The sequence below is a fragment of the Grammomys surdaster genome, unplaced genomic scaffold, assembly GCF_004785775.1.
Source record: "Grammomys surdaster isolate TR1022 unplaced genomic scaffold, NIH_TR_1.0 241, whole genome shotgun sequence".
Lineage (NCBI taxonomy): Eukaryota > Metazoa > Chordata > Mammalia > Rodentia > Muridae > Grammomys > Grammomys surdaster.
In genome coordinates this window covers 3,241,804-3,263,248 of record NW_021604686.1, presented here as the reverse complement: position 1 = coordinate 3,263,248, position 21,445 = coordinate 3,241,804, and the positions used below count along the sequence as shown (strand labels likewise).

Genomic DNA, 21,445 nt, shown 5'->3' with positions numbered 1-21,445 from the left:
ATGGTCCTTCCCCCTACACACATGACACTGGGGATACACTGTCACACACACACACACACACACACACAGGTTGTACACAGGTGCACAACTCTCTATAGTTAGGCCTCACACACCCATGCACAGTTCTGCATACAACTCAATTCCGTGCTTCGAGGGGGGGGGGCAGGCTTATGCACATGTGCCCACAGCTGCTTGAGGGGCAGTGTCCCGCCCCCCACGGCCACATCCTCACTGGAGACTCCAGGTTTCCTTGTGAACCTCACCTCTCCATCTCTGACCCCAAAATAACGCGGCATTTGCTGTAACTTTTTTTATTTAAATAAAATATACAAGACGGTGTGTTTAACCGTTTTCTGTTTTAAAAGTGGAAGATTTTGAAAATTGCTTTTAGAGGTTGTGGGGTGGAAGGTCCTACAGACTGGACCTGGCCTCTCCATAGTCACCAAGGAGTTTGCCAGTGTGTCAGAGTGTTTATAAAATGCATGTATCAGTAGAGAAGGGTGCTTAGGCCAGGCCTGATGACAAGAGACTCCTCGTTCCTTATAACTTGACCCCCCATCTCCTCTCCTCTACCTCTGGGATGGACTACAGGTTTAGTGGAGTCCAGCTGGCTCCCTAAGCTGCCTGCCTTGGGGACAGAACTCAGGTCTGAAGACTGAGTCTGGGAGGCTTCTCCAACCCCTGTATAAACTAGGGCTCCTACCGATCTTCCAGGGCCCTGGGGCCTTCTTCACCCCTTCTTTCCCTGCAAACCATTCGCAGAGGATCCCCTGTGGCATCCCAGGGTCAAACCTGTTCATGCCACCCTTTCTGGCTGGTGCACGGCATGGTAGAACCAGCCCTCCTCACTGCATGGGCATCAAAGTCCTACCTGCTTCGACCCATGGATAGGGACGCCTCTGGCTGTGCCTCCACCAGGGTCCTGAGATCTGCTTCTAGTTCAGGGCCAACGCCACAGAGCAGTTTTAGTCTCTCATCCAAGGTCCTCCTCTGGTCCCCAGCCTGTATGTCTCCCCCAGGACCCCAGCTCCACATCACTGCGGTGACCTCCCCTATGCACCCCGTCCTCTCTAATTCTTTACTCACACATCCCGTATCCCAAGGCCTGGCTCAAGCCCATCACTGGCCACGCACCTTCCTCCAGCCGTGATGGAGGCCCAGCCACCTCCTGAGTCCTGAGAGTTTTAAGTCTTGGAGCCCTCAGCTAAAGTTCCCTGGGCTCTCACCATGGTTCACTGGAGCAATGGGCTAAATTTATGAGGAGGGGGAGAAGAAACATGATTTATTGAGCACCTGCTATGCTGTGTGCCAGGCACTGAGCTGGGCATTTCACATCTTTTTCTTATCTGGTTCTCACTGGTCATTGTGAGGCAGTTCCATAGTTCTTATTTCACTAATGAGGGAACAGAAAGGTCAGGTAACTTGCCCAAGGCCACACAGCTAAGAAGTGGCAGAGCTGGGATTTGAATTGAAACCTGACTACCACCAAGCTCCCATCTCTTCCTCCTGCACTTTGCCTAGGGGCCAAAAGCCAGGGCTCTACCAAACACTGTTTTCTGATGGGAAGAATACAGGCTTCAGCCTTAGGGAGGTTGATCCGCAGCTCAGACCAGACCAGCTCTGCCACTCCTGGTTATGTGATTCTAACCAGCCCTCAGTTTCCTCACCTGTGAAATGGGAGAAACCATAATCTCCACCTCCCCGTCTGTAGGTATGTATAGCCAGTGCTTGGCACAGAACAGTCTCAATAAATAGTTCCCCTCACCTCCCATTGTACAGCTGGAGAAACTTTGGGCCACAGAGGTGACAGGTGTGCTTGGAGCCCTGGGAAGTGAAAGGCTCAGCCTGGAGTCTTCCCCTTCCATGGGACTAGAGGTTGGGCTAGAACTGGGTTGCAGCCCAGAGATGGGGAAAGAGGGTCTGCTGCAAGGTTCCAGGGGTCCCCTTCCCTGAGGACTGGGAGGGAGAACTTCCCCCAGAGCCGCCAGTGCCCAGCCTGCGGGCCACAGCAGATCGATGGATGTAAGCTGACCTGGGTGTCCTGGCAACATGGGATTAAACTAGACTGCACACGCATGTGCACACATGGAAGCTGATATCTACACGGCTCTACAGAGCACTACATAGCTATACATAGACACATCTTACATACATATACATATTCATATACATATCTTGCTACGTTTACAGTAGAAAAAAAAATACAAGGCCCTCAAGGGTCCAGTGTGTCCCAAGGACTCGGGCGCAGGAGGCTCCTGGGAACACACTCCTGGGCAGCCCCCCAGCAGGGTGGGCTCCACGTTCACAGCCAAGGATCTGATGGTAGGTAGCTCTTGCTCTCAAGAACAATACAATGACAGGTCTGCGCTAGGACCCAGACATGGGTCACCCCACCCCTGCCCTGTCCCCAGAGGCCCTGCCTGCCTTCCTCTGACTGTTGCCTTTGGGCCTTGCCTGCTCCCCCCTCCCTCCCTCCCTCCCTCCCTCTAGTGCTGAGTATTAAAATAGTCTATAAAAGCAAATGACCAAAAATCTATAGCTCTAAGAATACCTGGTTATTTTCTGCTGTCTTTTTGTTTTTCTGGGGTATGTTTTTTTTTTATGGTTATTATTGTTATTGGTACATCTCCTAATCACAGTTAAACCTGAAGGAAGAAAGGAGCCAGAAAAAGAAGAGGGAGGGAGGGCCCAGCTCATAAATTAGACGGCAGTTTGGAGCGTACTGGCTCGGACCTAGCGCCAGGTTCCCTCTGGGGTGCAGCAGTCAGAGGGGGCCCTCCAGAAGAGGCGGCTCTTGCCCCAAACAAAGAAAGTGGGGGTGGCAAAGAACCTGAGGATGTCTTCCGAGGCAAAGTGACATGCTGGCCTGGGATGGCACCATATGGCCTTCCAGGAGGCCCAAGCCCCCCACTGCTCCCGCTGCCACCCCCAGCTCTGGGGTAGAGTAAGAAGGCAGCCACCGACTCCCCTGAGGAGTGAGGCGAGGCCCTGCGGAGAGTCTGGGCCCCATCCTGGGGGAGGGCTGGCTGAGAGGCTGAGATGAGCTTCAGGTCCTGTGTGAGGCGGCCGGGGGTGAGGGGTGGTGTGCCCCTGCGCTGTGGGACCTGGGGAGGCGGAGGACTGGATGCAGGTGGCAGGAGCAGGGAACCATGGGAGCCAGAAGCCCGGGGTGGGGCACTCGGGAAAGTTCTTGGGGGGCCCGGGCTGTGGCCCGGAGGGCTGAGGCCTCCTCGGGGGGTAAAGGCTACAGGAGAAGCCCCCCCAGAGGCCCCTGCCATGAAGGATGGCCGTTCAGGCCGTGGGGGTGTCTCTGGTGTACTTGGTGGACCAGCTGCCAGACCTGGGGACAACTCTCCAGGAGGCTGGCCGAGCTGCCCAGGGCTGGATGATGGTGACCTGGAGGAGGGTGGGGGCGGCAAGAAATGCTCCAGGAGTCCCAGGCCTCCTCGGGCCCCAGGCAGTGGGGGTGGCGGCTGGGCAGCCTGTGGAGAGCGAGCCCCCGGTTGCAGCGGGGTGAGCAGCGGGGAGTCAGAGGATGACAGGGAGCCACCTAGCGCCTTGTGAAAGTGGCCGAACCCAGTGGTGGTGGCGGCAGCGGAGGTGGATGGTGTGGGGGCTGCGGGGGAACCGCAGGCTCCTGGAGGCGGGGAAGAGCTAGAGGAGGGCAGGAGAGGGCTCAGTCCGGGAGGTGCAGAGAATCCAGCCAGCTGTTGGATGTGGAAAGAGGATGAAGATGGCGTGTCCACCTGTGAGGGGCTGCTGGCTGGTGAAGCAGAGCCCAGCGCTGAAGGGATCAAGGACTGCAGCCTCCTTGGGTGCCTCGGTGTCTGTCCAGCCCCAAGGTTGCCCAGCCCAGATCCGGGAGGAGGCCGGAAGATGGCGGCGGGCAGGCGGGGGTGGTGTGTGAGGGCTATAGCCACCGAAGTAGTAGCAGCAGCAGCCTGCAGTGGCGCCTGGATCAGCGGGGTCCATATGACAGGCGTGGGGGTTGGGGTGGCCGAGGCGGCAGCCTGGACCCGGTGAGCACAGTGGGCCATCTCGCGGTCGTGCCGCACGATCTGCTGGATGATCTCGTTCTCCTGGTAGTTGAAGACGCCTGAGTTGAGGTCGTGCTGCACCTTGTGGAGGAGGATGGAGTTCTTCTTGCCTGCGCCATAGAACAAGAGCGGACACTCAGGCCACGCCCAGGAAAGGAGATTTGGAGTCTGCCCTGCCCTCCCGCCTGCTCGCCCTGCCCCTCACCTATGCGGTCCAGGCGGTCCAGCGCAACCGTCTCGAAGGCCCTCCGCATCATGGGATACTCCTCCAGCACCTCATTGAAGTTGTCCACGCTCAGCGAGTAGAGGCGGCAGTAAGTATCCGCCCTCACGCTGGCTGTGCGACGGCCCCGGGTCAGCAAGCAGATCTCTGCGGGCACAGCAGGGCTCAGGGACAATCAGGTATAAAACTTCCCAGGCCACCCAGAGCTGCATGATCCTGCCCTTGGACTCCACTAGCTGGTACAATGAACTCGCTAGGTTATCTGCTAGGTTGTAGTCATACTGGGTACCAGCAATACCCCCAACCAACTGGGTGTCAAGTCGTTTCTATCTCTCGGGTCAATGCCCCTCCAATGGACAAAATGCCTGTGCCCACCCCATATTCCTATGCTGAAATCCTGGTCTCAAGGTGATCTGGTACGTAGAGGTAGGACTTTGGGAGGTGATTCATATCTTTATAGAAGAGGCTAGAGGGGGGGCAGGCCAGCAGGATGGCACTTTTGGCCAAGTCTCATAATTTGAGTTGGATACCTAGGACCCACACAATAGGAGAGACTTGACTGCCCAAGTTATGCGCTAACCTCTACATGGGCACCATGGTGTGTGAGAATGGGTAGGTGTGGTTGGGTATATGCAGGCTCAGACACACACACACAAACATAATAGAAGAGGCTAAGGAAACATATGTTCTTTCTACCTTCTGAGACAACAAAAATCACTAAGAGAATCCTCAATGGAATCCACTATGCTTGTACCCTGGTCTGTGACTCCCAACCTCCAGAGCTGACAATCCAATTTCTATGGTTTATAAGCTACCAGTCTTAGACACTCTATAAGCAGATCTCACAGACAGACACCCCTATACCAGGCTCACAGATGCCCACTTCCACGCTGTGGCTACAAAGGGCCCCTCCATGCTTCTGATCTCAGGGTATCCCTCTAGCCTAGTTCCCAGTCACCCCTGTCCTCCTGGTGCCCCCTGGCTGTCTCACCTCCAAAATAGGAGCCATCAGCCAGCTTGGTCTCCTTGTTTCCCTTAGTGAGCACACTGACCACGCCGTGCTGGATAAAATACATCTTCTTGCCAATGGTGCCTTCACGGATGATGTAATCCCCAGGCTGGAAGACCTCGAAACGCAACTTGGTCAACATGGAAGTCACGAAGTTAGGGTCTGCATTGGCAAACAGTGGCATGGAAGCCACCAGCTTCCGGCAGTTAAAGTTGATGATCTCCTGCTCGGGTCGGAACACAGAAGAAGAAGAGGGTCAGGGAAGTGTGTGCCAGCAAGGCCTGGCACCCCCACCATCCACCCAGGCTGCCCTGCAGCTCACCTCTCTAAGGGGTTCACTCAGCTCACCCAGGATGCTTTCCTCATCGAACATCTTCCCCTGATAGCGGTGTTCATAATAGTCATGGATGCGCTGCCGTGTGTCGGGCGGGAGCTTGTGGAAGGACATGTACTGCTCCACCTGTTTGTACTGAGATGGGAGAGAGACAGGAGTCACTTCCGGGCACCCCAGGCTGGTGACCAGAGGCACACTCCAACCCTGGGGCTTTCTTAGCTAACTCTGGCTCAATGTAGTATAAGCACAAAATAATGGCCCTGACTCCCAGCTCTGAGGGGTGATGGAGGTAGGGAGAGAAGGAACAAATACCATCCATGTTTGGTCCTCACCGTACCCAAAACTATAAAGATGAGTGGGAATGTGGACTGTCAATAGCCCACAGATGAGCTAATGACCAGGGAAGTGACCGGGTTTCCTCTAAGCATATTAGAGTCACCAACTTCTGACAGGAGAGACAATAGGGTCAGTAACAGGAAGGGCTGTCGTGGTGCAGAATCCAGGAAGTGCAAGTGAGAGCACCTCACCCTTTTATAAACTGTGTCTGTGGGTAGATACAGCCTCAGCTGAGACCTTGAGGTTTGGTGGTGATGGTGGTGGTTGTTGTTTTCAGTTTGGGTTTTGGGTTTTTTGACACAGGCTGGCCTCTAACACATGAAGATCAGCCTGTATCTACCTCTGCCTCTCTCTGCCTCTCTCTGCCTCTCTCTGCCTCTCTCTGCCTCTCTGCCTCTGCCTCTACCTGAGTGCTGGGACTAAAGGCATGTACCACTATGCCCGGCTGAGGGTTTGTTGTTGTTGTTTGTTTGTTTGTTTAATAGCATTTCCAGTCGAGAGTAGACAGGCCTACTGGGCAGTAGTCTCCTGGCCAGCCTTTGTGACAGAGGCAGCCTGCACATTTGGAGTTGTGTTTTGGAGAATTGCCTCTCAACAAACAGATGGGGAAACACCAGGAGGATTTAGAAGGCTCCTGGAGTAGTCTAGGGAAGAGATGGGGTTGGGGCGGGGTAGAGAGGTAAGATGTCTGAGAAGGATTTTTAAAGTAAATCGGGAAAGACTTACCCAAGAATAAAATAGGGGGAAATTCTTAAAGAAGTCACAAGCAGCTTCCGTCTGTCTGTGGTATAACAGACTGCACAGCCTTTGCTACACAGATCCCTGTTGTGTATCCCACAGGCTGAGCCCTGATGCTGCCTGTAGACCGATCCTCACCTAGGCCTGACCTGAGTCCTGTCCTTTATGGTCTGACTCCTATCCGACCCACCCCACCTTCTTGCTAACCCAGAACCTTGCTTTCTACCATCTTCCCTGACACCACCGGCCTAGGATTCTCTCTCACTTTCTCCTGCTTCTTCAAAGCACACTTTCCTGCTTCCCCCACCCCCACCCCACGCCCCCTGGCATTTGACAGCATCATCAAACTTGGCTGATGGCTCCCGGATAGGGTCTGAGCTCCTAAGGTTTGTCAGTAAAATAGGCAGAGTGGCGTTTGGTGTGGCAAGAGGTGTGAGAGGGACCGCTCTGATGTCATACATGGGGTGGGTGGTCTGCAGGCCACCCGGGAAACACTGGAGCTGAGAATGGGCTGGGCTGATGGCACCAGGAACATGTGAGGGCAGTGTGCAGAACATGCTGCCTGGGGAGCCTCAACAGGATCAGAGCACTTAGGATCCCAAGGCGGGAGGCCAGCAGGGAGGACTGGCCAGAGACGTGCAGTCCTAGAAACCAAGTGGGAAGCTAAGGAGTCGGGGCTGTGTCAGATGCTGAGAGCCTGCATCGGAGGCTGAAGAACCTTACTAGATTTAGCAATACTGAGGGTACTGGTCCCTGCAAATAAAGAAATACCTCACTGTCTTCCTCCACCACAGAAGAGAGGAAGGATGTGTGCAGAGCAGGTTTAAGTCAAGGACTTGGCAAGGTTCTCATCTAAGACTGCCCACCACAGGACTGACAGTTGTGAGCCTGGCTCAGGGACCAGATCCTCGTGAGAAACCCCTGGGCAGACACAGCAATCAACCTACCTTCTCCTGGTACTGGCGCCGGGAGGAGTCGAGGGACTGGATGAGGGCGGTGGCGTGACCGATGAACATGGCGTAGCAGGTGGCACCCACGATCATACTGAGCATGGTGAGCCAGACGTCAGACATGCCCACCGGTGCCTGCCGTCCATACCCGATACACAGCATGTGGCTCATGGCCTTGAAGAGGGCGTAGGAATACTGCTTGCCCCAGGAGTTGTTCTGCACGCACAACACAGGAGGCCAGATAAGCGAAAGTGGTAAGGGTAGGCCTGGCCCAGTGACAGGGAAGGCCCTTCTTGCTGGCACCTAGAAGATTCCCTGCCAACCTTTCAGGCACAGGGCTCCCCAGTGTTGCTTTTGGCTGAAGACTTTCGGCAATGGACCGGAAAGCTGGCAACTCATGGTGGCCGCAAATGAAACCTAGGCCTTGCTATTGTTACACTAGGATGGAGAAGAGGGAAGCAAGGACCACACCAGAAGATACATTAAGGGGATGAGCCAGCTGGTCCTGGCCCTGGACAGGGGAGAGGGAGGCTGAATTCTCCTGGCTGGGTAGCATATGGCCCCAGGCTGAGCCACCCTGCTGTCTTCCCTCACTAAATAGCTCCATCCCCTATCCCTAAACAGCTGCCAAACAGAGCCCATTTCCCCACTGACCTCAATTATAAAGCTAGCAATGCTTCCCCTCGGGGGATGGCTCCGCGGGAGCCAATAACTCTGTCCTCTTTTTGGGTGAGCAGCAGTTGGAGCTTCCTGTGTTCTCAGAACCCTGCTCGTCTGCCCACGGCCTCGGCCCCTGATCCTGCTGCCTCTGCCCCTGAAGGTGGACTCTCCTGAATATAGTGTGTAGGCTGGGAGGATGAAATCAGGGAGGGAGACTCTCGGCTATTTTTGTCTCCAAAGTGTCTCAAGGAAGGCTCCTTGTAGGAGCAGGGTCTCAGAATTTAGTGCATGTGTGGGCCTGATACTTTCACACACATAGAAAAAAAAATGCCCCCATAAGAAGGAGCACCAGCTGAACCCTGCTTCTGACCCTTTGCCTAGTGTCTCCACTCAGAAGCCAAGATGTTGGGAACAATGTGAAGTCCACAGAGCCTGTGCCTAGATCCTTAAACATTTCTGCAGCATCTGGAGGACATCAAACCAGGCCTGGGCCAAGTTCAAGGTCACCATCCTACCTAGAGCTGAGCTCACCTGTGGAGTCTGTGGTTCAGTCCACACTAGGGTGGGGAGGGTAGGACTGTTTCCCAGGGGTGAAAGAGGCCTGGGCCCCAGCCTTAGGGCAGCCCCTAGCTATTTTCTGTCAGGGTTTCCCACCTCACTGCTGAGCCTCTGGGAACAGGGGAAATTCAACCCATATGGCAAATTCACTTACATGTAGCTCATCAAATGCTATTCTGTAAAGGCCTGTCTGATTCTGAAGATGCCTCAGGGTCTCTTTCACCTCTTTCAAAGCCAGTTTTTCATCCTGTGGGGCCCTGGGGATTTGCCTTCAGACCACACCGCACTGAACAGGAGGAGAGGCAGGGGTTCACCGGTGCCAGAGAAATACCCACAGGGACTACTTCATGGGAAACCCTTTCTGTAGCTGGAGGCTCTGTCCTAAAGCTTTTGGAAGCCTCAAGTCTGATCCTGTAACCCATGCACAATGTCAGAGAGAGTCACCGTCCAGCCTGTCTGTGCTCCATGCTCAGCCCTGCACGGGAGGCTCGTGTGGGAGTCTCTTTAAGGCACTGGGACACTTAGCTCTGCCCCTCAGAGCACAGAGGCTCTTATGCTGCTGACAGCGCCCTCATGGCCTTTGGTTTTCTCAGCTCAGCTTCTAAGCAGCATGGTGAGCCATCCGCCCAGTTTTGTCCCATGATCACAACACAGAGTAACCTGGGTCTTAGTCTCTGTGGGTAAAGCCAGCCCAGCTGTCCAAATGTGTGGCTGGATGAAAAAGCTAGAAGGTGCACAACTCCAGCCAAGAGTTCTGCAAATGACTTCTCGAACGAGGAGGGGAGAGCTCAATATGAGAAGGACAGAGCTGTGTGTCCTTAAGTCCCAGGCCAGCATCTCACATGCTGGGATTCAGGAGTTGCATAGCCCCTCTCCTACCCATCTCTGCTTCTGAAGAGGAGCCATCTAGCCCAGAGTGGCAGCGCCATGTACTTACCACCATGCCATTGATGGACACCCAGCAGTCATGGGGGAAGTCCTGCAGCATGGGCACCAGGAACTGCAGGCATCCATCCCAGTGGCACAGCAGCAGCATCATACCGATGAGGTTGACGATGCGGACCACGGCACTGGCCAGGTCATAGGTCATGTGGAAGATCTGTGGAGTCGAGCCATTGCACAGACAAGTGGTCAGAGTGGGCGTTCGGGCTGGGGCTGGGGCTGGGGAGAGAAGCCAATAAGCAAGACCCAGAAGAGGTGGGCTGGAGGGTACCATGGTGACATGCCTGGCATCTGTGAGGATACAGATATTCTCCCCGTGGGAGGTGCAGCTATCCAGGACAAGACGTGGGTAGAGAGGCCACCTCGGCAGCTTGCTGAGGGCATGTGGACTCCAGGGAGAAGCCAGCATATGCCCAAAGCATCCTGTGAATCATATTCTGAAGTCAGGCCCCAGCCATGAGTCCTCCCTAAATCCGTTACTAGGACATCGGGGCCCAGTCCTAGGAACGGCAAAGGGGCAAGCACAGGCCCACAGGCTTCATGTTCAGATAGATCTTGAACCTAGGCCTGGTCCTGACCAAATTCCTAGCTGTGCTGTCCTGAAGAAATCCCCAGACTTCTCTGATCACGTTTCCCCGTGTGGAAAATGGTGAGAAACATTTGTAACTGAGTGGTTGTCAAAAGGATTGAATTATGCATATGAAGTACTTAGATCTGAGTGTAAGAGTATTCGATAAATCACAAGCCATTATGAGACAATGTTATTAACAATTAATCTTCATGATTAGTTTCATACGCATTAGTAACACTGCTGTTAATTACACTCGAATCAGTTATGGCAGTACCCACACCCCAGCCTGCTGCAGCCTGCCCACCTTCATGTGTGGTTCTGTGTGCTACAGTGTGGCAGGGTCTGGTCAGGATGGGTACATCCTAGCCTCTCAGGCCCAGCCTCTTACTCCAGAGCTGCCATGCACCAATGTACAGCAGAGACTTGAGCGCAAGGTTACGAGGCCTTGGGGAGATAGAGAGAGGTTGAGGCAAGTCCAGGGAGCATGCAGAAGTTCTGGCCTCTAGTCTGGGAGACATTGGGGGCTCTCCAGCCATCTGTCCCTAGTTCTGATACCTCTATACTATCCCCAGGAAAATACATTCCTCTCGGATAGGGGGTTTGGAGTCCAAATTACAAACCTATAGACCCACTTCAGACCCAAGCTCATTTCAGAAGGGAACCTGAGTCCAGGGACAAACTTTTTAAGCATTTCAGTTCTCGGTCTGATGTCCCTAAGGCTCTGGCATGAGAGACATCAGTCATTTCAGGCCGGAGTGCAGCCTTAAGAGTTTGTGCTGAGCTGGGAACCACAGAGGTAGACCTGCCCCTAATATAGCACAAGGGAATTCCACAAACTTTAGGTCTTCATAGCTGAGTCAGGCTGACAAACCGATAAAAGGCATATATTCTCTGGTTCTACTTAAACAGAACCCACCCTCACAATGCCCCAGGGAGCCAGCGTAAAGCTGAGATTGTCAGAAAACCACACTAGGGGCTGGAGGGCTGGAGAGTGCTTAGTCAGCAAAGGGTTTGCCATGAAAGCACGGGAACTCGAATTTCTTCCCTAGGACCCATATTACAAAGCTAGGTGCGGTTGCACGTTCTTGCAATACTGGCACTGGGAAGGCAGAGGAGGATTTCTGGGGCTCCTGGACCAGCTTGCCTAGCATGCTTGGTGAGAGCCAGGCCAATGAGAGACCCTGTCTCAATAACACGGTAAATGACACCAAGGACTCACAGACACACAAACACACACATACACACAGAGGGGGAGGAAGGAGGAGAGGAGGGAGGGAGAGACAGATAGACAGAGGAACCACTTCAGAGCATGGGCCAACTAGCTCCTCTTCCCTGACTATCCCATGGTCGAGCTCCATTCATGACACTCCTACAAACAGCCATGTGTGAGGATGTCAAGGGACTACAGCAGCACGGGGCAGTGCCCTTGGAGCACAGATCTCAGAGGCTCTTGGGGTCAGCTTTGAGCTGTTTAGACAGGGAAGGGTAGCTTCCGATCCACTCCCCTCTGTGCACCACGTGCTGTAGGAAGAATCGCAATGGGTCCCCAGGCTTGCCTGCAGGAGATCCCTCTAGAGTGAGGGGCTTGTAGGACCCTTCTTCCTGAGTCTCAGCGCTGTACCCTCAGAACTCTTGACTGTCTACTACTCCATGCCTCCAGGAGGCCACCCTGTGTCAGTCAGTGCCCAAGAAAATCCCCCTCCATCGGGGGAGCAGGGAGACAGCTTGCCCCAAGCTCAGAGTCAGTCACACACAGGAACAGAGACTTGGAAGCAGGCATGGAATAGCAGCAACAGAGGAGGCTGAGTGGGGATCAAAAGGGGACGTGACAGAGGGGCCAGTCTGGCACTAGGCTGCCCTGTCTGGATCCTGAAGGAGACTGGATAGCAAGTCACCCACAGACGCTATAGCCACCAGCACAGCTGGTGTTCTGCCTCCTCCCAATTCTGGCTTGCTAAGGCAGCACAGTTCTGTGGAGGATTTCTTGGTTATGGATTTATTAGAGGGGGACTTCTTCTCTCGCTGTACCCTGAGTGGAGTCTCACCGTCTAAGGGTCTCATTGTGGTGGATCAGTGTGGCACATCACGGGAAACTGCCAAAGGAGATCTGCTCTGCAATGCCTGTCCTCACCGAGAAAGGGCACCTCCTCTTGTTCTCCCTTCAACCCCAGAGATGCCCCAGTTTTTTGTTTGCTATGTCCAGGACACATGAATAGACAGCAGTGGCAGATTGGCTTGCCTGTCCAGCTGTTCCTCGGTCTATCTACACGTGGATACATCTAAAGCCACTTTGTCCCTGGCTGCACAGGCAAGCAACAAGAACGGGACCTTCAGGCTCCTCTGTGGAGACATCCCCCCACGTATCCTATCGAGATTCAATCAGGCAGGGACGATCTACACACTGCACGGGACTCCATCCCGCTAGCCCACTCTCCACCAAGCAGTTAGATTTAACTCTTCAAGATAAGCAAATGTTGCCGGGCGGTGGTGGCGCATGCCTTTAATCCCGGCACTCGGGAGGCAGAGGCAGGCGGATTTCTGAGTTCAAGGCCAGCCTGGTCTACAGACTGAGTTCCAGGACAGCTAGAGTTACAAGAGAAACCCTGTCTCGAAAAAAAAAAAAAAAAAAAAAAAAGATAAGCAAGCTTTTTTGTTGTTGTTGTTGTTGTTTTTTCTGTTTGGGGGGTACGAATGAGAGAACATGAATTTGGGTGAGTAGGGAGGAGCTGGGGGAGGAGCAAGAATAGGATCAAAATAAATTGTATGAAAAAGTAAGTTTTAAATGAAAGTTAAAAAAAAAAGTAAGCGGGCTGTGTCACCTTGGACTGGAAGCTGTCCAGTGACCACTATCAATATTTCAGATCACACTCCACCTGCTGACTACGGCTTCAGCATCCTGGGCCTCAACTACTTCCCCAGCCCTCCTCCACTCTGCCCAGGGCCCCTCATTTCTGGCTACAGTGCCCCCTTCAGGTCCTCGAATGCCCCAGACAGTTCTTCCTAGGCTACAGGGATTCAGCACTGCATCTGCCAAACCACCTGCCTATGCCCTTCTTCTGGCTCCTCATCGTCCTGTCTTCTGCTGCCACACAAAGGCCTCCCATGATGCTCCGTAAAGTAGCCAGTGGCCCTCCCTTCCGGCTCACCAGGACTGTTCCGTGACTGATTTCTTCCGTGGTATTCTCTCTATTCCAAAATGAGATTTACTAACTCACATTCGACGGCACGAGCCTCAGCTGCCACAGCCCCCTCTGGCTTCTGTGTGTCTCTGTTCCTGCATGGGATGTACAGGCAGGCATGCAAAACATCTGTTGGCCGCCTGCATGCATGCATGTGTGCTTAAATGAATAAACAGACACCATATGGAAGCCAAACGAAGCCCCAGGCCCTGACTGCGAAGTATATCCGGCTGCTGCCCGCTGTCACAGCCCATAATCCCTGCCCTTTTCTATGAATTACTCTGGGTCATAAAGACAGAAGCATCCGAGCTGGCGCATACCACACAGCCTCTACTTTCTGCACCTCTTGATGTTTTGCTTATTTCAGAGGGCTGCATGTACCACCATGCACATGTGCGGATGTCAGGGAACAAACTTGCACCTAGTCAAGACAGGATTTCTTGATTACTGCTGTTTACATCAGGTGAGCCGGCCTGCAAGCTTCCACGGACTCTGCCCCTCCTACAGCACTGGCTTTGTGTGGGTTGTGGGATCTGAACTCAGGCCCACAGACGTGCATAGACTGCTTTACTCCCAGAGCCGTACCCCAACCCCACTCCCCTGCACTTTCCCCATAACTCACTTTCTTCCAAGATCAAGCCTGTGTAGTTTTGCCTTCACCACAGTTAACAGGGCATGCAGCACATGGCAGAGACTCAAGAGTCGGGAAGAGCTTAGCGACACAGATGAACGTTACAGTGACCATGATGGAGCTGGAGGTAAACAGGTCCCAGCCAGTATATAGAGTCAAAAAGGGCATGCAGCCTAGGCAGACACAGATCACAGGAAGCCTGATTTGACCTTTGTGGGAAGGATAATGGTGCTTTTCTTTCCCCGTGGACAGAGAGCCTGGGGTAGCACCTCATGGCACAGCCCAGTGGAGTAGCTGAGGGTACCTGACCGCAGAGCCAATTGTGCCAACACGGCCACGGCAGAGCTGCCTGGTGGGAGCTGGTCAGGATAGAGGGTGCCCTCAACTGCAAGGATACACACCACACCTTTAACATGAGACAGCACTCAGGATATGGTTGTCAAGGAGAAGGCTGGCCATTACTGAAAGAAGCTGTTCTGTGCTCATGTCCCCATTGTGGGTTGGGGCCACATGCCACCTGCCAGTCAGCTGCACCAGGTAAATATTTGCCTTGCTCTTTATATTTCATTAAAATCTCCTGTTACGATGTTGGCTGACTGGGGAGCTGAGCACCTTTAGGCTAATGGAGGCTTCACCAGACAGATGGCCTGGCAAGCTCGTTCTCTGCCTGCTTGGCACTCTGGGAACCTATGTCCACTCCTGCAAAATTTCAACTTCACTGGCAAAGCAACGTGTGTTCCATGTCCTGGTATACCCCCTCAGGGCCTCAGTTATCTCATCTGTGGAATGGGTCACTAATTATGAGTTCCTACACCCGCAGCTCTCTTGGAAACTAGGTGAAATAATGGACAAAGGTGCCACACAGTAGGTACTTTATACATAGTGGCTCCTTTCCGTCTACCTCTCGCCCAGCCATCAGCAGAACTACTTTCTCGATACAGTTCAGACCCCAGGCACTGGGGTCAGGCTGCCATGGAGTCTCCACTAAGGCCTCTTCTTGAAACCTAGTTATGTTTTTTCCAGAGACTCATTTTCTCCTCTAGAAAAATGAACAAGTCCCTACCCACGTGAAAGACAAGTCGAGATCCAAGAGAGGCCAGGGCATGGGTGTCCTAGGCATGGCCTGGAGCTCTGAGGGTCACACTGGGGCCTGTGATGGTATCAGCAGGCAGAGCCAGTCCCAGTCCTCCAGGACCGATTCCCACAGGCGCCAACCATTAGAGTCTGAGAGAAGTATAGAACTGGAGTCCCTCAGGAAGAGGGGCTCAGACCACACAGCTCCTGGGCCGAGCACTCATCTTGCCACTCCAGGCTTCTGGGAGAGAAGAGGCCTCTGGGATGGGTCTCTTGGTGTGCTGAAGCCCTCTGCTGCAGAACATCTGAAGGGGGGGCCACCAGGGTTTCTAACAATAGCCTGCGTGCCTGTGACAAGCTCACACCTCAGAGGGAGGGGAGAGGCTGGCTCCAAGAGGCTCTGAGGGAGGCTGCTGACCTAGATCTCCAGGGACAGAGGAAGCTTGTGCCCAGCTGAAGCCACTCCGCCCACCCTGCTACTAAGTCTAGAGAAAACTCCAGAGCAATAGGATGGACCTGCTGGGGGAGCCAGGAGAGGCTGGGAGATCAGGTGCCACTTTTTTTTCCAGGGGGCGTTGGACAAGCTGACACTTTAACCTGTTGGACAAGCTGACACTTTAACCTGACACTGGGGTTCCCTCCTTCAAGGCCTGTCAGTCACAACCTGGCCCTCAGGGGCCAGCTAACACTCCTTTCAAGAAAGACAACCAGGGCCTGAGCACCTCAGCCTCAGAAAACACCAATCCACTTCCGACACCTGGGGGAAATGAGGCCCCTCATAAAATAAAATTATTCAGGATTTTTTTCTATGTCTGCTCTGTTCTCTAGCTCTCATGGAGATATGAGGTTGCCAGGCAAGCTAAGGCTGGGAGAAGCCCAGAGGGTGGAGTGGGCTACCCCAGATCCCAGAAATGGGGTTTCCAGGATCAGCTGGGAAATCCCAATCTAATTCCAGGGGAGCCCTTGGCTGGGCTGTGTCCAGGCAGAAAACAGCTCAAAGCAATTTCCTCCGAAGCTGGTGAGAGAGATAAGGGTGACAGTGGAGGAGTGGGGAACCATCCATCTGGCTGCCTGGGATCTCCCTTCCTGCCCACAGCTGGGGGTAGCAACATTTCAGTTTAGGGCCTCGGACCTCAATTCCCAGGACCTCTGTCTACCCCAGGGCTACAGCTTGGCTAATGATGTCTAGATAAATAACCTAGAAGGTAGCCAGGCCAGAGGGGCCATGGGGACAGCCACCCTGGGCCTGAGCTCCTAAAGCCTAGGGTTCAGGGACAGTAAAAGAAAGGCTTTGTTCTGCCCTGGGCTCAGCTAGCATAGCCACACGCTACTGCTACTCCGTCAACTCCCACTAAGCTGTGAGGAAGGTGGACCTCAGGGCCTATGGGATCTAGTGACCCAAACCAGGAAAGAAAATGGAGGATACTCTATCCTTTGAGTCTATGGCAGGCAGAAACACTAGGGTTTGCTCTGGATCTTAAGGGATTACCTGGGTCCTGATTTTCCACAAGGAAAGCAGTCTGCCAGGTCACTGTGGGAAACAAACCACACTCCTTCCTTCATAGCCATTTAGGGTGGGTCAGCTCACCAGCTGCAGAGGTGCTGTCCCTCCTCTCCTTAGCTTTGAGCTCAGACCTACACTTCTTTGGGGACTTCAGATACAGCCATCACACACCATGGCCTCCATTCCCCATGATCCACCCCTTTTCTGGTATTCCCTATTGCAGGTGAGTCCACAGAGCCCTGCCCAGGGCAAAGCACAGGTAAACACTTGGCAAGGTCCTTTCAGACCAAATGGAACCTAGGCACCCATCATGGGTGTGGCCTAGTAACAGAGGGGATGTTTCTAGATCACAGGTCATGGACCAGGAGACAGGGAGCCTTGGCCATAAAGCCTACCTGTGGGGCAGGTGGGGCTTCCGATCCTCAGTTTCTTCACCTGGAAAATGAGAGTAATAAAACTCTGCCATTTGCCTTGCTGGCTATTGCTAAGAAGACTGGTGACAAGGGACATTTGTTAAATAGCTGACTGTGATAGGCTTTGTGAAAAAGCCTCAAGAAAACAACAATGACTGATACTCAATTTTATAGGGGGGAAGAATGAGGCTGAGGGATGTGAGGTGGCATGGAGCCCAGCGGTGTGCGGCTGGGACTGAACTCGGGTCTCCAACATGTCACTCAACCTCCAAGGTCCTCAAGTATTGTTACACCAGGCAGGGACAAACCACGCTGCTGCTGGGAGCCAAGACAGCTGAGTGGATCCAACCTCATCTCTGCCCGCAGACCACTTTGCGACCTTGGTCCAGTCATTGTCTCTCTTTGTCAGCAAAAATAATGCAAATTTCCCAAGCCCAAGAGAATTTCTGCTGCGAGTGCTTCTGCCAAGCTGGTGTAGCCACTTCTTCCATAGCACATGTGTTCATGACACCCCTGACCTGAATCTGCCTTGCCCCGACCATCAGCTAGGCTGCCGCAGGACTGGAGGGCAGGGACACTGGAACCTGATCGTAGGGCTTTCAGCCCAGCTGAGCAGGGGTTCTGGAAACCCAGAGGCCCGCAGGGAGAGGCACCTTGGCAATACGCTTGCTTAGCACAGCCTAATCCACACGCCAAGGTGAGTGTCTCATGCAGCGTGACTCTCCCAAACCTGAGAAAGCTCCTGGCATAGGCTGCTTGCCACCACTAACAAAATATGGAGCTGTGCTGGTTAGTCTGTATCACAAGCTGGAGTCACCGAAGAGAAGGAACCTCAGTTGAGAAAATGTCCCCTGTAGGCAAGCCTTGAGGGTATTGTCTTGATTAATTATTGATATGCAAAAGCCCAACCCACAAGGGCAATGCCTGGGCAGGTGGTCCTAGGGGTGCATAAGAAAGCAGTCTGAGCAAGCCAGTAAGCAGCACCCCTCTGTGACCTCTGGTTCCATTTCTGCTTCTAGGTTTCTGCCTGGAGCGGCTGCCCTGACTTGCGTTATGATGGGCTGTAAGCCATAGGACTGTGACTTAAGTTACTTTGGATCATGGTGTTTATAACAGCCACAGAAAGCAAACCAGGACAGAAGCAAAGTCATCGTCAAACACCCAGCAATGCCACCTGCGTCTGTGCTTCTTCTCCTGTGGCCTCAGTCCCCACCCCCCCACCCCCACCCCCACCCCCACCCCCACCCCCACCCCCCACCTCCGCCTGCAGGCCAGTGCTCCAGTAGGGAGGGAGTTGAGGACCTTCCGAATGACGAATGACGTGAACCCGCCTAGTTTATCTGAGGCATTTCAAACTTTAATATGTGTAGCTGGAGTCCTCAGACTCTTGAATTTCCTTACAGTTTTATACACAAGGCTTTAGTGCCGCAGAGGCTTTCGGCCTCTACAATCAGTACTTTCGTGGAAGCTGGAAACTGATTTGACTGTGGGCATAAGTAAAACCCAAGAGTGCCTTGGACTGACTCTTAGACAAGAGAATGTAACCATTCCAACTCTCTTCCCCGGTTAGCACAAGTTCAGGGTATGGTGTACACTGTGCCCAGAGCTCCCCATGGGACTTTGCTTGATGCCTCACCTCATTGGCTTCTCATTTGTCCTGGACCTCTTGCCCTGTTTTTCTCACCGTGTTCTCCAAAAGATGCCCCCCTCCTAAATAACTGTCATGAAAATCCGCATCTCAGAGCATGAGTGCCAACAGTATTCGTACAGTATCCCTTGTGACCGTTACAGACTTAAGTGAGATGCTATTTGTGAAATGCTCTGTATAGAAACTAACGCTGGGTAAGGAACCACACAACTGCCGATGTTTGTCCTCCTGGAGCAGGCAACAGCCACACAACCCATCTCCAGTTTTCTGAGGGCACCCACTGGCTCTGCCATCTTGGCAGGGACCTGGTCCTCCCACAGAAAGTCTCTGTCCAACCACTCACCTCTTCCCACTGATGGATATATCGAATGAGGCGGGAAAGCCGCAAGAGGCGCAGGAGGCTGAGGATTTTAGTGAAGCGGACGATGCGTAGCGCCCGGGCGGTTTTGTAGACCTCCGAGTCAATGCGCGTCTCCACTATGAGGAAGATGTAGTCGACGGGGATGGAGGAGATGAAATCCACCACAAACCAGCTTTTCAGGTACTTCATCTTGATCCGCTGGGGGTCAAGGATGATTTCCGTGTTGTCTTCCACCACGATCCCCGTGCGGAAGTTGAGGACCAAGTCAATGAGGAAGAATGTGTCTGACACCACATTGAAGATGATCCAGGGCGTGGTGTTCTCATCCTTGAAGAAGGTGATACCCACGGGGATGATGATCAGATTTCCCACCATCAGCAACAGCATGGTCAGGTCCCAGTAAAACCTGCCCAGAGTGACACAGAGGTCAGTTACCAGGAGAGCGAGGGCAAGCTACAGACACAGAGGAGAATCTGGGGCTTCTGAGGCACTCAGGGAGACAGGAGTGTGAGCATTGGGGCGAGGTGTAGAGGTTGTAAACACAGCATGCCACAGGCAAAGGTTTCTCATTCACCAGGATACCCTCCATCTGTGTTCTGGAAGTTTCCCAGGCTTCTATCCTCCCCAGCCATAGGCAACCTGAAACACAACTGAACAATGACCTCTGGGAACAAATAAGAGATTACTTTAGTGACAAAAGAAACTCACATCATCTTCCCCAGGTTCAGGCCAGGATGCCCTTATGTTCCCTGAAGTTTAACTATTGCTGAGATAGGCTGACAGCCATGCCATCGAGCATGACCAGAGAACAGGGGACACTCAGTCACTCATCAGGTGCCTGGGAGGCAGAGGCTTCAGCTCAGCTTGATTCTGTCACTGAAACCTTATGTGACATCAAGCAGGTCCAAGGCCCCTCATTCTAGGCCTGAGTTTCCTCGCTGTGTAGAGTCCTACAGCTGTGACTTAGTGTGTCTCACATTGGCTCTCTAGTATCCCCCTTAACCAGGAAATGTCTTGTCATCTCTCTGCCCAGTTTGCACCTTGATACCGGAGTGTTATCCAGCCTTCATATATTTCTTTAAAGAACACACTACATCCACCGGTGAGTTTTGGGTCCAGCTTCTACAGGGTATTCTTGATCTGGGTACACTCTGCCCAGCCACACACTAGTCATTCAAAGAGAGCTGTATGTACTTATTACAAGCCACATCTGGGTATCCCCATTCATACACACAGCGTGCAAATACCCATGTGTATACACACACACACACACACACACACACACACATACACACACAGTCATCATTCCTTTTCATTTCATCTCCTGGGGAAAACAAACAAACAAAAATACTGTTCCATAGAGGAGCCACTCAGGGCCATGTGGCCCTTCGTACATAAATCTAATAATATACCCAGGCTAGAGGAGTTTCTAAAATTAACAGATTGGGTGCAAAGCGGCTGGGAATGCTGACTCCAGCAGGCCTGCCACTCTGGCGAATTTCTACACCCCGCCCCTCTCCAGCTCTAGTTCCCTCAATTACAGACCAAATTCAAGACAGTAATTAACAGGAGAATGTTTGCATTTAGTGGTCTTCATAAAACTAAATTGCATGAGGCAAAACCACCCATTTCCTTACATTCTGACTAACTGTTTCAATCTAGAGTTTCCAGATATTCCTAGCTGATCTGGGCTGGGGTTAGAATACTGGCACTTCCTTCTCCTGTCCTGGAGCATGCCAGGAGCTCTGTGAGGGGCGAATCACTCTGTGTGTGTGTGGGGGGGGGTAGAGTTCTAGGGATAGCCAACCTTGCATCTGCTCCGGTTCTACTCACTCAGACTCTCCTGCCTCAGTTTTTTCTCATCTGCTCAGGGGAGTGACTCATATACAACGCCAGCAAAAGTTGACATAAGAACAAGATAAACTGAGTCCAATAAAATGTCCTGACCCATGCCCTATATTATTAAGTGGGTAAATAAATGACTTCAATCAATCAACTGGCAGGAAAGACGTAAGAGGTGAAAGACGGACCCTCCAGGGACTTGCTGAAGCAAAACTTCCACTAGGAATAAGGCCAGGAGGGAACCTGTAATAAACAGGAGAGGCATTGACAGAAGCCAGGGACCACAGCACCTGACTGATCAGATGACAGCACCTATTGCTTCAGTGTCCAGATGCCTTGACCTCAGAGAACTTGATCCCCTTGGAGGATAAGCCTTGGGGTCTAAGAGCCATCCCCTGCAGCTGGGCATCTGAAGATGTGGCTCTTGGGGACCAC

The 21,445-nt window shown here is 53.0% G+C and overlaps 1 protein-coding gene across 1 annotated transcript in view; it reads right to left on the bottom strand.

Annotated features, from left to right (window-relative positions):
• Positions 1-295: 295 nt before the first annotated feature.
• The window catches only part of Hcn4 (hyperpolarization activated cyclic nucleotide gated potassium channel 4), a 40,609-nt gene continuing 19,459 nt past the window's right edge, over positions 296-21,445 (bottom strand). Inside the window, exons 2-8 of the mRNA XM_028774579.1 lie at positions 19,151-19,574; positions 9,783-9,944; positions 7,625-7,843; positions 5,592-5,738; positions 5,252-5,492; positions 4,243-4,407; positions 296-4,147 (exon numbers count right to left, since the gene is read on the bottom strand). Coding sequence (XP_028630412.1) covers positions 2,694-4,147; positions 4,243-4,407; positions 5,252-5,492; positions 5,592-5,738; positions 7,625-7,843; positions 9,783-9,944; positions 19,151-19,574 — 2,812 coding nt within the window. The 3' untranslated portion in view covers positions 296-2,693. The remainder of the gene's footprint in view (positions 4,148-4,242; positions 4,408-5,251; positions 5,493-5,591; positions 5,739-7,624; positions 7,844-9,782; positions 9,945-19,150; positions 19,575-21,445) is intronic.